Raw genomic sequence first — 16,058 nt, forward strand, 5'->3', positions numbered from 1 at the left:
CCACACTGGGGTTGCTCTTTGCCTGCCACCGTCTGTGCCCACTCACTGTGGGCCTGGGCTGCTTCTGCCACCCCCTGGGGAGCACAGCACACCAAGCGAGAAGCGAGCGAGCTCTGGCTGGGTGCCCATTCAGCGAGGAGGCCGGCCTCAGTGCAGTCTGGAGACCAAGGGGCTCACGAGGAAGGCAGACAATGCCCCCCGGAGGCTCCACAATTGCCAGCCTCTGCCGGGGACCTGGCAACCCTGCTATGCCAGGCTCCGGGGCCCAGAGACCCCTGGCAACAGGCAAGCAGGGAGAAAGAGAAGGACGGAGAGCTGGGGACAGGGCCCACCAGAATGTGCCTGGGCATTGACAGCAGCATTCCCCCGGTCAGCTGCTCTGCCACTTTTGCTGGGCTGGGGGTCCCCATGGAAGCCAGTGTCTGCATGGGGGGGCTCCTGGTTGCGCACCTTCAGAATTTTCTCCCGGGGCCACGGCCCCCTGCCTCCCACGCTATGCCACTGTGCTGGGTTAGAAGTACAGTGGTACCTCGGGTTAAGTACTTAATTCGTTCTGGAGGTCCGTTCTTAACCTGAAACTGTTCTTAACCTGAAGCACCACTTTAGCTAATGGGGCCTCCTGCTGCTGCCGCGCCACCAGAGCACAATTTCTATTCTCATCCTGGAGCAAAGTTCTTAACCTGAGGTAATATTTCTGGGTTAGCGGAGTCTGTAACCTGAAGCGCATGTACCCTGAAGCGTATGTAACCCAAGGTACCACTGTAGTCAGAGAGTAACAGGGGGCACATTATTGCTTGGGGCAAACCCCATTGTGAGCAAATCCATCTCTCGACACCCCACAGAACGGCTCGCAACTGGGGGAAATGTAATACGTGACAGCCGCCTGGCAGCAATTTCGTGCTTGCTGAAGCAAAGGATTGCAGTAACTGAGCTGGGGGAGGCGATACCTCCTTCCAGACGGTGACACACACCCCATGAAGCGGCTCAGTACAGCCGTGCCCAAGGTCAGCCCGATATTGATCCATTTTTAAATAGGGCTCGCAAGTGGAGTTGGAACGGAAAGCCTCCTTCGATCCAGTTCTTAAATAAATAAATCTCCATTTAGATTTAAGGGGTGGCAGTGGTGGAGAAAGCAGAAGCCTGCCTTTCTAGAGTGGATAAATTACTCTCTCACACATCTCCAGTTTCTTGAGAGTAATTTGGGCTTCCACAAGTGGCTTAGAGCAGTGGTGTCCAAACTATTGTCAAAGAGGGCCAGATTTGATGAAGTGAAGGGCCATGAGGGCCGACCAGAGTTGTTGAGCTTTTTTTACGATTGAAGTTGTTGAGTTGTTGTTTTTTTCAGGATTTTACCCCAGGAAATAAACTGCCACATGGGCTGGATTAAACCGACCGGCGGACCAGATTAGGCCCCCGAAATGGACTTTGGGCATGCCTGGGCTAGAGGGTGAGTGGACAAAGGGGAGACTGATATCATTCGGAAAAGATCAGGGAGAGAGGAGAGATCCTGTCTGTTTTTTTCACCTCCAATGTGTGAATGTGATTTTTTGTGGCCTTCTGGTTCCACCTTTGCCGCATTGTACAGAGTGACACCTCCAGCCATTTCACTGCAGCGGCAAAACCTTCCAGGCTACCCCTGCCTTTTGGCATCTGCTCGGCTACCATGAGAATAGGATGCTGGATTAGTTGGAGACCATTGGCCAGATCAAGCAGAAATTGATAAATGGTAGGATTCTGATTATTTGGGATGTGTAGGGAGAAATACAAGCTGCAGAGGAATTCCTGAGCCAGCCTATGCAAAAGCTAGGGCCATTAAGAAACATGACAGGACCACTGGCAATGCAAGAGAACTGTCCTCCTTGCTTGCCCTGAGGTGTGAACAGAGGCTGGGGATTTGGAAGCTTACCATGGTAACTGGGTGCGAGGCGACAGGAAAAGAGAGTTTTTAGCAGGGTGTTCTGGGAAGAAGACTGGGATCCATCTTGGGCAGGCTGGCTGAAGGCTGGCTGGGAGAGATGGCTTGGATTCCAGAGCTGCACTGCTGTGGGGGACAAACCCCTCTTGGGATGATTATGCTGTAAGATCTGGACTCCCTTCATGCAGACGGAACATGTAAACAGGTGAATAAACCAATTTGTTAAAGCTTCAACAGTCTCCACCGCGTCTCAGTTCTCCAAAGGAACACAGAGACTTTTGTAACATTATGTTGTAGTTGAGCCTTGCCTGAGCCACGAATTCTGGCATCTTCCTGTTTTCTTTTTCTCTGTCCTTTGGTCTACCCTTGAGTCCAGATTGGGCTTTGTTGGACGATCTGCCAATGTGATGCTGGGGAGGCAGGATTTTAAAGAGCCCTTGCTCAATGATGATTGGCTGAAGTGCATAAGGGGAGGAGCCTGCCAAAGCATCTTTTTGTACTGTGGTGGAAAGCAAGTGAAGGAAGCCTTCACTTCAAGGTGTGCAGGAGTGAGACGCTTGCTCTGCAAGAATGTGCTCTGCAAGCAGAGCACTGGAGAGACCTTGCTGGGGCCCTGAGATCGTAGTCTTATATTCTCTTCTAAGACACATTGGGGAAGGGTTTGTTTGTTTTTAATGTGGGCATAATGCTGATCAGTGCAGCACAGAGATTAGGGCAGGAGTGGCTAAGCTGTGGCTCTCTAGATTGTGTTGGACTCCAACTCCCATCAGCCCCAGCCAGCAGGAATGATGGGAGTTGGAGTCCAACGGCGTTTGGAAGGAGACAGGTTCTGAATCAGAGAATTGTAGAGTTGGAAGGGTACCCGAGGGTCATCTAGTCCAACCCCCTGCAAAGCAGGAATCTTTTTTGCCCAAAGTGGGGCTCAAACCCACAACCCTAAGATTAAGAGTCTCCTGCTCTACTGACTGAGCCATTCAGAGTGTTGGAATAGGATTGGGAAGACCAAATCCAGCCACAAAGCTCACCAGATGTCCTTGGATGAAACTAACCATCAGACTAAGCTTGTCTTGGGGATAAAATGGAGGGGAGACAAAACCGAAGCTTGCTGTCTTGAGTTCCCTGGAGGAAAGGCAGGCTATAATAATCTCAAATAAAAGCAAATAAACATGGTTGGTCCTTCAGCCTTTCCTGAACTCCGGGTTCAAACTCTCGTGCCCTTAGCACCAAAAGTTGTCCAGAATGTTTTTTCCCCTCAGGATCCTTGTTCATCTCCAACAAGAGATTTTCCCAAGACAGGCAGCTCGCTTTATTTTTCTCCTCCCGACACCCCACCCTGCTTCTCCCTCTCCTTCTTTCACAGCTCCCCTGGCTATTTGTAATCCCGATGCCTTATTGAGATTCAAAGGCACACTTCAGATCCTTCATCCTGTGCATAATTCTTTTTAATTAATACTTCAAACGGTTTAAATGCAAGAGCCATATTCTTTCCTCTAGCAAAGTCTGACAGCATCTCGGGTGCCCCAAAGCCTTCCTCTCACTTTTTGCTCAGAACTAAAGCTCCGTATATGTGCTTTAAAAAGAAGAAAAACAACAGCAAGAGAGAGAGAGAGAGAGAGAGAGAGAGAGAGAGAGAGAGAGAGAGAGAGAGGATGGACTATAATAAGAATGGGATGTGAGGGAAAGGAGTATACACCGTCCATATTTTCACTTCATTGTTGCGAAAACACAGAAAGGTGTAAAGAACACGAGGGAAGGGAGTTGGTCCACACTGGGATGTTTTGGTGCCAAGCAATTCAACATGGCACCCCTACACAAACACACATTTGTTAACACACAGGGCAATTTACATAGCCGACCTGCACAATGCCAACTGAACAAAGCTGTTCCTTTCAGAGGGGCTTGCTGCTCTGGTTCCTGTGCACTGATCCTCAACCCCTCACCATCTTCTGCCACTCTGTGAAGACTTCCTGGTTGGCTCTGTGTGTCTTTGGCTCTGGCGCCACCTGCTGTTGGCCTCCCTGCTTTCTGCCCAACCAGTCTCAATAGACACCAGCCACCACTGGGGTGATAAGGAGTCCATAACATCTAGGGAGCCACAGGTGGGCAAAGGCTGGTTTAGACCCTGCTGAGCTGAAGACTCAATATATGTCTGCAATTGCAGTGGCACTCCTAGATCAAACTGACTATGGAAAATCCTCCCAAAAGAGGTTCACTTGGTCCTTTTGGTGCTGAGAAAAGCCCTTTCAGTTTTAAGTATTTAAACTTAATAGTTTTAGTGCTTTTAAAAAATATACTCCCATGCTGCTCATTGTCTCCCTTCTATTTTTATTTTTATTTTGTGTGTGTGTGTGTGCAGCTTTGGTTTTAATTTTTTATGGCTTTTTACAATTGAATCGTTCAGCATCGGGAGAACGTGGGTTATGGGGCTGCATTGAAATGTAAATAAAGAAGTCTCGTCATCACCCGGAGCCAGCTGTGCTGTAGCCAATCGCACTTCTTATGCAGGCTCTCTCTCACAGACGCAGACACAAACACCAGCCACCCAAACATGGGCGATTCATCTCCAGCTGGTGCAGAACTGAGTCACAGCACCCAATCTCATCTACATTTGGCTGATTGATTCGATCAAGCAACATACAGTATGCATTGTTTCGCTTTTTTAAAAATAAGCAATAGCAGGAACAAGAACCCTGCAGACTGCACCTGGCCTTCTCTGAAACTTGGGAGTGAGTCTTCTAGTCATCTTCTTCTTCTTCTTCTTCTTCTTCTTCTTCTTCTTCTTCTTCTTCAGCAAACACTCGTAGCCGAGTAAGACACGGTTTTAACAATGAGTCCGTAAGTGACTGTGGAGGCCAATTCTGGATGCACATGTTCTTCCACAGTGGGGACATTGGTTTCTGGAAGGGAGTTGATCATGGTGTGGATTTGTCAAGTGTGCCTTCCTCTTAGCACGTTTCTCCCTTGTGTCCTGAGTTCGAGTGTCTTCAAAGCCCATGACACCTTTGGTCAAGGCTGTTCTCCAATTGGCGCGCTCACAGGCCAGAGTTTCCCAATTGTTGGTGTTTATACTACATTTTTTAAGATTTGCCTTGAGACGGTCTTTAAACCTCTTTTGTTGACCCCCAGCATTACGCTTTCCATTTTTAAGTTCGGAATAGAGTAGTTGGTTTGGAAGACAATAATTGGGCATCCGCACAACATGACCAGTCCAACGAAGTTGATGTTGAAGTCTTATAATAATCCAATAAAGAAACCTGCGTCCCCAAGCCAAACACTTTTGCATGCCCCCTCCCCAGAATGTTCGCAAACATTCTTACTGCTGCGGGAAGAGGGCAAGTGGTGGGATGTGCTGCAGCGATGGTATAGGAACAGGGCATTCTGTCTGGCTGGGGGAAACTCACACGGGGTTTGAAATGTGGACAGGAGCAAAATAACAAGAAGACTCTTGGTTGGCATGGGGCAATGGACAGGGATCCTTGGCATGCTGATAGTCTATCTCTTCAGTTAATTGCTAGGCATCAATAGGCTAGGAAGAGAGGCATAGGCTGATTCTGGGAATTGGCGCATTGATCCAGAAAGTGTGGATTTCAACACATTACCATAAGGACCACAGCGCCACCTAGTGGTAGATTGAAGCAAGATCAGCTTCAAAATAGGAAGGAGGCTTTGGGCTGGAATCAAGATTTTGGGATTGTTCTGCACTTTGTGAGGTATTCAAAGAGAGCAAGGGCTTGGAGACAGGTCCATGCCACAGGTTGCACAGCTCCTCTGCTTTTAGGAAATGTGCTTTGTGCTGCAACTGGTTCTGCACAGAAATAGAATTGTTTTAGAGGCTGATGGTCTCTTTCTTCCAGTTTATAAGATGTTATTAATACATTGCATTTATTAAAAAAAATCTAAACGAAAACAAAAGGAAAGTTGAGTTTGAAATGAAATAGGGAAGATAAGAAATGCATACTGAGAGATTAGATTGGAAAATTTTCATACAGGATTGATGGGTCAAAAATTTGAATAAGATGTAAAAGTGTTTAATTACTGTTGAAAATGATATGTTAAAAAAACTAATAAAAAATTATATACAAAAGGAAAGGGTGGGGGGGAGACATACAAAGTCCTCTTTCACAGATAAATCTTATCTTGACCAACACAGAGAAAGGTGAACCTTCCCAGCTTTCATCCAACCTCCCACCCATAGCTGTCAACCTTTTCCTTTTTTTAAGGGAAATTCCCTTATTCCAAATAGGATTCCTCGCAAGAAAAGGGAAAAGTTGACAGCTATGCTCCCACCCTGGGAGATCTCCCCTTTCCCTGCCCCTCACACAGAGTCCTTCATCCATCATCTTCACCTGCATGCTAACCCTTCCTTAACCCTGAATAGAGAAATAATACAAAAGATGGAAACAGAGCAAAAACAAGAGCAAAGAAAGAAAATAAAAGGTAGTCTTCAACAGCAGCCCCTCCCGCAACACTTTGCAGGAGCCCAGCCTGGAGGTTATTGGCTGAAAACAACCAGGTTCACTGTGCATGAGGTGCTGCAGCTGGTGTGTCAGCCTCTTCTGGTGCTGTAGGTGCCCCTCTTCATTTCTCTGAATGTCCTGGGAGACTAGAAGAGAGGGGAGCCAGACGCAGCAGGAGGGGGAGACCCCCTGGCTTCTTCAGCAGCCTGCCTCATCTCTGTCTCCTGGCCCCACTCCTCTCCTGCCTCCAAGACTGGACTGCTCTCTGCCCCAGCCTCTTCTTGCTCACTAACCCCTGTTGCCTCGTCAGCTTCCAACACCACCCTTCAGTGGTGTAGCACCATTTGCCAGGGTCCGGGGCATGTATCAGCTCTTCACTCTCCGCACTCGCCCAGCCCTCGCTGCCGGAAACAGGCAGGGCAGGCGCAATGGGGGTTTCTGGGTAGGGGGGGATGGTTCACCCTCCCCAGATTGTGCACCCTGGGCAGCAGTCCCCTTGGGACCCCGTGTTATGCCACTGCACCCTCTTCTCTCTCTGACCGCTCATCATGATCCTACCACCAATCCCAGGGTTCTGAGCCTTTTTGCACCAAATAAAGTTAGCAGATTTTTTTCGGTGAATCCAGGGACACTTTTCAACTTCAATGGATTTTATATGGGGACTGATGTGTAAATCCAGGGACTGTCCCTGGGAAACAGGGACGTCTAGTAACCTTACATTGGGGGTTCCCCAGCTGGTGCCTCCCACCGTTCCTTGGCGTCCAGCCAGTCCAAGACAGTGGCTTGAACACCGTCCTGACCCTCCCCATCCCAACCCCTAGCAACGTCCAGGGCTGAAGCCTAGATGCCATGGAGTGGCCATATTTGAATGGGCAGGGTGGTGGGTGCTCCAGCTTTTTGCTCATGTGTGTCGCACACCAGGTGACTTTGAGCAAGTCACTTTCTCCGAACTCATTTTGCCTCCCAAGATAGCCGAGGGTTTAACACATGGGTAGGCAAACTAGGGCCCGGGGGCCGGATGCGGCCCAATTGCCTTCTACACCCAGCCTGTGGAAGTCCGGGAATCAGTGTGTTTTTACATGAGTAGAATGTGTCCTTTTATTTAAAATGCATCTCTGGGTTATTTGTGGGGCATAGGAATTCGTTCATACCCCCCCCAAAAAAAAAATTAGTCCGGCCCCCCACAAGGTCTGAGGAACAGTGGACTGGCCCCCTGCTGAAAAAGTTTGCTGACCCCTGGTCTAACACACCACCTAGATCTCCTTGAAGCATGGGCAGGATCCAAAACACAGTAACCATGCAGTGGTTAAAAGGTGAGACTAGTTGGAGGTATGGAGGAGATGTTAGATTTTGTTTTCATTTTAACGGCACCTACTTCACGCTTCTCAAACTGATACGCGGACCGAAACATGGCGATCCTTCAAAATCTGCCCTTCTCCAAATTTGGTGCCGCAGCTCTCCAACCCATGCTGGAAAATGCATTCCATAAAGTGAAGTGTGCATAACCATCCACACTGAAGACAGCACCCAAAGATGCATTATATCTGGGGGAAATTGTTTGCAAAATATGTATATCGGTCAAAACTGAATACCAAAAGTGTGTTTGTTACAAGTAATTGGTGCTAAAATTCTGATGAATTTTCATGAGGATATAGATAGATAGATAGATGATAGATAGATAGATAGATGATAGATAGATTCGCAAATTGCTGCAGATGTGGAGGTCTGAATTTAAGACAGGTAAAATGAGAAACCGAGAAAGCTGCAGTTGACAGATTCGTTGATAGAGCCAATCAGTGAAAACAACTTGCTGGGCTGAGCTTTGTTGCTATGCCGTAGGTTTCCTCAATTATTTCTGATCAGAGATTAAAGAAGCAGTGCTCCTGCAGGTGGGCTGTTTACTCAGCATTTGTCCTGATTTGCATGCACAATGCAGCAATTAGACGATGCCTGGTCTTTATCAAACCTTCGTTTTGATTGTTTGCAGGGCAGTTATGTGACCGGGAGCATTTGTCCTGGATTATTCCGATGACATTGTTCAGCGGCTAAATGGTCTTTCCATTCATCATTCGTTCACCCTACGCTTTTCAATACATTTCTCCCTATCGCTTTCCAAACCACAAAAAAATAAAATAAACAACTTAAAAAGAACAACTGCTTTGATCCACTTCAGTTGCACAGACTTAAAGTTCCAATGTGTGTTTGGATCTCTCCTGCAAAATACTGACGGTATGGAGGTCTTGGGACTTTAGCAGAACGGCCATTTCTTCTACCATGCCATAAAAGGGAAAGGGACCCCGATCATTAGGTCCAGTCGTGACCGACTCTGGGGTTGCGGCGCTCATCTCGCTTTATTGGCCAAGGGAGCTGGCGTTTGTCCACAGACAGCTTCTGGGTCATGTGGCCAGAATGACTAAGCCGCTTCTGGCGAACCAGAGCAGTGCATGGAAACGCCGTTTACCTTCCCACCAGAGCGGTACCTATTTATCTACTTGCACTTTGATGTGCTTTCGAACTGCTAGGTTGGCAGGAGCAGGGACCGAGCAACGGGAGCTCACCCCATCGCGGGGATTCGAACCGCCGACCTTCTGATCGGCAAGCCCTAGGCTCAGTGGTTTAACCCACAGCGCCACCCACGTCCCTCTACCATGCCATATTAGGGAGTAAAACAGGAGTTTGGAAAGGAGCATAGAGCTGGAAGGGACCATCACGGTCATCTAGTCCAACCCTCTGCAATGCAGGAATTTTTTTTTTTACCCAATGCCAGGCTTGAACTTACAACCCTGGGATTAAGAGTCTCGTGCTCTGCCAACTGAGCTGTCCCAGAGCTTCTTCAAGGAAATATAGGTCAAGGCAGTGGGAAAAAACTTCTCCTGGGTCAGAGAAAAAGATAGCCACCCAGTGGAAGTTTGGAAAGGTATAGAATTGGGTCAGGAAGAAGGAAGTGCTTTGAATTTTAACCTACTTTCTCTTTATAATTGTTTTTAAAAGTCTAATACATTTCAAGAATTCAGCTCATTTTCTAATGTCCATCTGTGCAACTCCTTCCTGTTTTGTGTCATCTTAGAGAAGGGACCACAGGGAAAACAGGGGGGCTTCTCTTCCGCAACAAATTTTATTGGTTTAGTATGAGCTCATCACACTTTAGCAGGCCTGTCGCAGGGCCTGCGATACATGAATACATAATCTGTAGAAGTAGTTACACTTAATAGACTCCCATCTGTAAAGCTTTTGTACAGAGAGGGGAAAAAAGGAAAAGGAAAAAATTAAGCCGATAACAAAATAGGACATTAGCTGTCAAACTGATTTTTCTTTCTCTGACAAAATTCGATAGCCAAAAAAGTGACTAAAACTACAAAATTGGAATACATACCACAAGGGTAAAAGGTTATCCGTATTTTAATTTATTTGTACATCTAGTATCGGCTTAATTCTGGCCCTGCTCAGAAGGCCGACAAGTTGGCTTTGTTCGTTTAGTGGATTTATTAAGAGATCCGTAACAGATTTAAGTGCTGACTTGCTGGAAAGCTTTCCATTAGGACTTGTGTTGGTACCTCGGGTTTTGTCTTGGTGTGAAGTTGACAACATGCATATATTTGGTTGGCATCCTCAACTAAAGGGAGAGGACCAGGAAGGGTGGCGAGTCACGGGCACCTCTTTGCAACCTGGCTTTGCAATTTGGCTTTCGGGGTGTAGCGTTGCGCCTTAACGAAAGGAGACAACACACAGCTTTGGCTCTGAATGTTTTCTAAGTGTTTTCGCCAACCACGTGCTTTCTAGGTGGTTGGAAGTTGTAGTTCAAAGCAATCTGGAAAGCACCAAGCTCGGCAAAGCCGGGTTCACAGAGTCCTCCCTATAAGTCATAGAATCAGAGTTGGAAGGGACCCTGAGGATCATCTAGTCCAACCCCCACAATGCAGCTGTCCTATATGAAGATCGAACCTGCAACCTTGGTGTTGCCAGCACCATGTGCTAACCGACTGAGCTATCCAGTCCTCTTGATCCTTACAGAGAAAATAATTTGGCCTTCTAGAGCAGGGTTTCCCAAACTCGGGTCTTCAGCTGTTTTTGGACTACAATTCCCATCATCCCTGACCACTGGTCCTGCTAGCTAGGGATGATGGGAGTTGTAGTCTTAAAAAAACACAGCTGGAGACCAAAGTTTGGGAAACCCTGCTCTAGATTCTCAACAGGGTGGGTGTCCCTTCCTTCACCCTCTGTGACTGGCCTTATATTTTGATTCTTGCACTCACAGATCCCTAAGGCTTTCCCTGCTCATGCAGCAAAATGGCCGGGGAAAAATAAATTAAGCATTACATCCCTTTTTGAATTTATTCAGGTCCCTCTTTCAGCTCCTGATGAAGAGGGTGTGTCCACCACAGGTGAGCAGATACTGGCCCTGTGTACGAAAATATCTTTGGGGCAGGAGAATGATCCAGGGAAGCAGACCCTCTGATCCTCCAGATGTTGTTGGACCTGAAGCAACCATCAGCCCCAGCCAGCATGGCCAATGGGAGTTGTAGTCCATAAACATCTGGGAAGGGGCACAGAGGTTCCCTACCCTTGGTCTAGAACAGATTTGCACAGTGCTTTGTTTCTAGGGGGGGGGGGAGGTGCCGGTACTCTGGGAATGAGGCCCTTAGAACTTGGGTGGGAAGCGTGAGCTGTCCTTGGAATGGGGCTTCCCCCAAAAAGGCCCTGTGGATAAATCCATCAGAAAGCACAGAGAAATGGCATAAATGGGGGAGATGATAGAGAAGAATTTACATCTGTTTCTGCCCATCCATAAATAGAATAGAAGCAATTCATCAAAACAAAACTGAGAAGCAACACGGGGTGCTTCGTCAGAGGTCCACTTGAAGACCAATGAAGACCAAACTCAAACCATTCATTTCAGCACTAAGACACCACTTTGATTGGTCATGGCTTCCCCGCAAAGAATTTTGGGAACTCTGGCTTGTTGTGGGTGCTGAGAGTTCCTTAGTCTCCTCACAGAGCTACAAATCCCCTCAAAGTGGTTTAAGCAACTGATCCCTCTCTTCCCAAGGAACTCTGGGAATGGTGTATCTCTCTGAGGGGAATTGTAGCTCCATGAGGAGAATAAGGCCCCCCCCCAACAATTCTCAGAACCTTATTCTGAACCAAGATCTCACAGAAGTTATATTTGAGTCATTTCCTCCCATCTTGGTGCCCTCCAGAAGTTTTGAACCACAACTCTACAAAACTAGTTGGGGCTGATGGGAGTTGGCAAAGTCCAATAACATATTGAGGACACCAGGTTGGCAAAGGCAGTTCTGGTCATTTTGGTCAACTGTTTTGGTCAGCTATTCTTACCAAACCATGCCTTGACGCGCAAACGTTTGGCAAGAATACCTCAAAACAGCAGACGAAAAATACAGAAGATGTTTCCTCACACCCTTTCTTCCTAATACTGCAGATATTGGCACAGTGTAGATTTGGGAGTATAGACAACACAGTGCCCTCCAGATGTTCAACTGCAACTCCCATCATTCCTGAGCATTGGCTATGCTGGCTGGGGCTGATGGGATATGGAGTCCAACAATAGCTGGAGGGCAACAGGTTGGCTATCCGTGCTCTTATCGTAGAAAACAGCAGTGTTGCCTGGGCAAGAAATTCTGCTGTGCTCCCTCAGGCATTCCTTACTGGGATCCTCAAAAGAGGCCCACGTTATGTGATTGCTGGTACGCTCACTTTGTGTAGCACCTCTAGATGAGTTCCATCAGAAGAACCATGAAGTTGCTAGGTCCACAGATGGAGAACCTGTGGCCTTCTGAACAAACCCACATCATCCCCAGCTAGCATAACCAACAGCCAGAGATGATGGGAGCTGCAATCCACCAAACTCTGGAGGACCAGAGGTTCTTCTCCTCTGTGGATGACCAAGCCCTCCAACCCTGCCAGCCAAGATGTCCCTCCACAGCGATTCCCAGAAACTGCTTCTTCACTGGAGTCTCATGCTCCCCATCGCTGGATGGCCAAGGCAGACAATGAGTCTAGGGGTGAAATAAGGTAGAGGGGACTGAGAAAGAGCCTTCAGTCCATGACTCCTGGCAGGGCCTGAGAAGATAGTCTGTAGAAAAGGCCTTGTTTGCATTCCAGGCTTAGGGCTTCTCCACATTTCCTATTGCCCTGAGCCCTGAGTCGGAGAGGGCTACTGATTTACAGCTCTGAGCACTTCTGAAACTCTGGCCTTGCATTGATCCACACTGCTTCTCCTGGAGGTCAAGAGAGGAGCCCCGGAGAACCCATCAGGGAAGGTATTTCCCTGCGCAGATCTAAGGAGCTGTTAGGGACACGGAAATGAACCGTCAGGCGTTGTGAACTGACTGCATTAGGAACAAATCTGCAACAAGGAGTCCATCTGCCCCCCAAAAGCATCCAGAAATATTTTAGTGGTTAGTGACGTACCTGAAAGAAACAAAGTCAAGTTGCTTTAAAAGGGGGGGGGGGTAAATAAAGAGCTGGGACAAAAAGCAGCAACGATGGGGAGAAGAGGGGTCAAGCCAAGCATAGGCAAACTCGGCCCTCCAGATGTTTTGGGACTACAACTCCCATGATCCCTAGCTAACAGGACCAGTGGTCGGAGATGATGGGAGTTGTAGTCCCAAAACATCTGGAGTGCTGAGTTTGCCTATGCCTGGGTCAAGCTGTTGTGGCAGGGACTGCGTTGACATCAACAAACTAGATTAGGAGCTGGGGTGGCATGCTTTTGGCATATGAGCTCAGCCTGTAATCCATTGGGGAGGAGGGACACTGTTGGCTTGCCATGTTTCTGAGTCGAAATAAATCTTCTTTTTTAAAAAAAATTGTCCAGTAGCATCATAGAGACCAACTAAGTTTGTTCTGAGTATAAGCTTTTGTGCGCATGCACACTTCTTCAGATACCACACGAAAAGCTTATACCCAGAAAAAACTTAGTTGGTCTCTAGGTGCTACTGGACAATTTTTTTTATTTTTTTATTTATTTCGACTGTGTCAGACCAACACGACTACCTACCTGAATCTAGAATCATGTTTCTGATTTATAGGAGCCTTTCATTCCGGGTGCTAGAGGTGCCAGCCCTGCTGGGTTTTAAGTAATACCCACACTTGTTGAACAGGCAGACAAAATTGAACTGGTCCAGGGATGGGCAACGCCACAACACCCCAAAAGTTCATCTGATCGTGACTCCTTTTGGTTGCAGCCAGCATGGAGAGTCCAATGGCATGCCCCCACCCCCCACCCCACTCCCACAGCACCCTGGCTTGCTACTCTTCTCGATTCCTTGGCTTGGGACAGAGGTTCTGAATGGTGGCAGTAACTACAGGCACATCTGCCTCACAGCTACTCTCTGATTTGCCAGATTCCGGTGGTCAGGCTGAGAAAAAGCCACATGAACCTAATACCAGTAGGGAAGGGGTTGTGGTGGTGGAAATGCTCACCCAAACCCTTTTTAGAGCTCACAGGGTCTCGAGTTCAAGTTATATTCAGGGGACAGGGGTAACTGTGTCTTGGAGGCCTCTTCCTATCCCTTGCTTTAAGCCCAGACGTTGTCTATTTCTGGCACCATTCCCTATATTGCTTTTTTCTAATACTGAGGTCAATCTCTCTGCGAGTGGGGAGAGATAGAAGCAATTCGTAACACAAAATGCACATGCTTCATGTCCGGATATTCCAGACTCTGTTTATAAGCCGAGACATGCATGGGCTTCATGTATTCCCTTTGCATGAGGCCACCGACTACAACTTTCCATTGCATCCTAGCCGGGAAACTGTGTTTCATGGCTTCCAAACAGCTCAGGATCTGGAAGCCAACTCTAAAACAGGATTTCATGTTCTGGCATGTCTGGAAGCCATTAACCATGGTTTCCTGGTTTGGACATAACGGGAAACTATGGCCAACTGTGGCTTCCTGGTTTGCTTTCCCTGGTGCAGATCTCAGCTTATCGTGGCAAGATTTGATCCCGCGAACGTTGCCACAAAATCGCAAGCCTTTGGGAAGGAAAAACAAGACACCGCCACACTCACCCCAGCATTCATGTGTTAGAAAAACCACACACACACTTTCCAACTTGCAGATTAATCTCTGTGGCCCAGTTTATACACACGGAGAATCCAGCGGCAATACTTGACCTGGACTGTGCTTCTACAGCAGGCCTGGAGGAGCTTGGGCGCTGCCTGTACTGCCGGACTCCAACTCCCATCAGCCCTAGCCAGCATGGTCAGTGGTCCAGGATGATGGGAGTTGTAGTCCAACAGTATCCAGGGAGCCACAGGCTTCCCAAGCCTCTTCTAAAATCTACAGGGTGGGCATTTGAAATGCTGCTCTATGGAGAAGGGCTGGGTGGTGGAGAGTATGGCAGGGAGAAGATTAGGTTGAACCCCTCTCACTGCTAGCTTTCTACATGCGAGGAGATGCAATATTTTGTTGGTTTTAGGCAGACACATCAAGCTGCCAAAAAGCAGTACAGCTCAAGACAGTAAGAGAGTGTTTTATTTCTTGATTCCACCAAGTGTATAAACTGGGCCTGTGTTGTGGGGGGAGCAATGCAAACCCTCCTTCTGACTACTGGGAAAACCACCTCAGAACTTCAAAAGCAAACTGGGTGAAGCGACAGAAATAAACAGGGAGACCGAACCATCTTCAGGGCTTTGCAGAGTTCACCACCATAGCAATCCCACCCACCGGCAACTCATGTAGAGAGTTCTCCAAGCAGGCAAGATGCCCGAACTACACCGGGGGTGGGAGGGGCAAGCAAAGATCTGCGCATCCCTCACCACTTCCATAAATTCCAAATTACCAAATGACTCCACAGTTACCAAAGTTAAAATAAGTTACGAGAAAGGTCCACCTGCACATCTATATCCCACATTATTAAGAGCAGGGTCTCCACATTCTGGAGCTTGTGAGAGAGAGAGAGTCTCTATTCTGCAGGCCATGGAGGTATCTCGCCCTTCTGCCTTCGACGGCTGACATCCTGGGATGGAGAGTTGCCGCTGTTTTGCTGACCTGCCAAGCGTTTGGACAGAAAAGGGAGGAGCCTCCGTCTTGGGGGCGGGGGCCGAGGGGGAGCAGAACGCCAAGGGCATTCAAGCGTATCGGGAAGTCGCTAAGGAGGTTGTGGGCATCTCCTACCAGGCCGCTGGAACGAGAAGTTTCTGCCAGCCAATGCAGCAGGGTGTTAACACCCCCACCCCCAAAAAATATACTGGCACAAGGTGACCAAGGCCAATAAAAACAGTCACTGGACGCTGCAACCGGCGGCAGAGGAATCCAGCTGTGGACACACAGCTGCTGCACCGCTCTCTTCGGAAACCAGGCCCAGCTTGGAAATTATGAACCAATGTGCCTACGAGTACGCGCTATGAACGCAGACCTGTCCATAGAGCGGAAATACTGAAAATAATCTTAGGTGGTGTTTTAAGCTGGGAGAGGGGCTTGGAGGGGGCGGAGGGCGACGTCTCTTGCCCGGCCTCTTCTCAGGAGCAAATCCTGGCATCATAGAGTCCTCTCCACCTCCGTTCCTTCATCAGTGCTTCTCCTGAAAGAAAGGAAGGCAGTCTGTTTGTTATTGACTTCATTTTACAGGAAGCTGTTTTCACAGGCTGCTCGACGACAATCGTCTCTAAGCAGGCTGCGACATCCCAGAGAACGGATCTGGCCATGTTCACAATTGACGCCAAT

The 16,058-nt window shown here is 48.1% G+C and overlaps 1 protein-coding gene across 4 annotated transcripts in view; it reads right to left on the reverse strand.

Moving 5' to 3' along the window:
• Nucleotides 1-9,468: 9,468 nt before the first annotated feature.
• Nucleotides 9,469-16,058, reverse strand: part of CLIP2 (CAP-Gly domain containing linker protein 2) — an 81,777-nt gene continuing 75,187 nt past the window's right edge. For all 4 annotated transcript variants that reach the window (XM_079955454.1, XM_079955457.1, XM_079955456.1 and 1 more), the window contains one exon: nt 9,469-15,915. In XM_079955454.1, the coding sequence (XP_079811580.1) occupies nt 15,904-15,915 (12 nt within the window). In that variant the 3' untranslated portion in view covers nt 9,469-15,903. The remainder of the gene's footprint in view (nt 15,916-16,058) is intronic.

The sequence above is a fragment of the Podarcis cretensis genome (assembly GCF_951804945.1).
Source record: "Podarcis cretensis genome assembly, chromosome: 15".
Classification (NCBI taxonomy): Eukaryota; Metazoa; Chordata; class Lepidosauria; order Squamata; family Lacertidae; genus Podarcis; species Podarcis cretensis.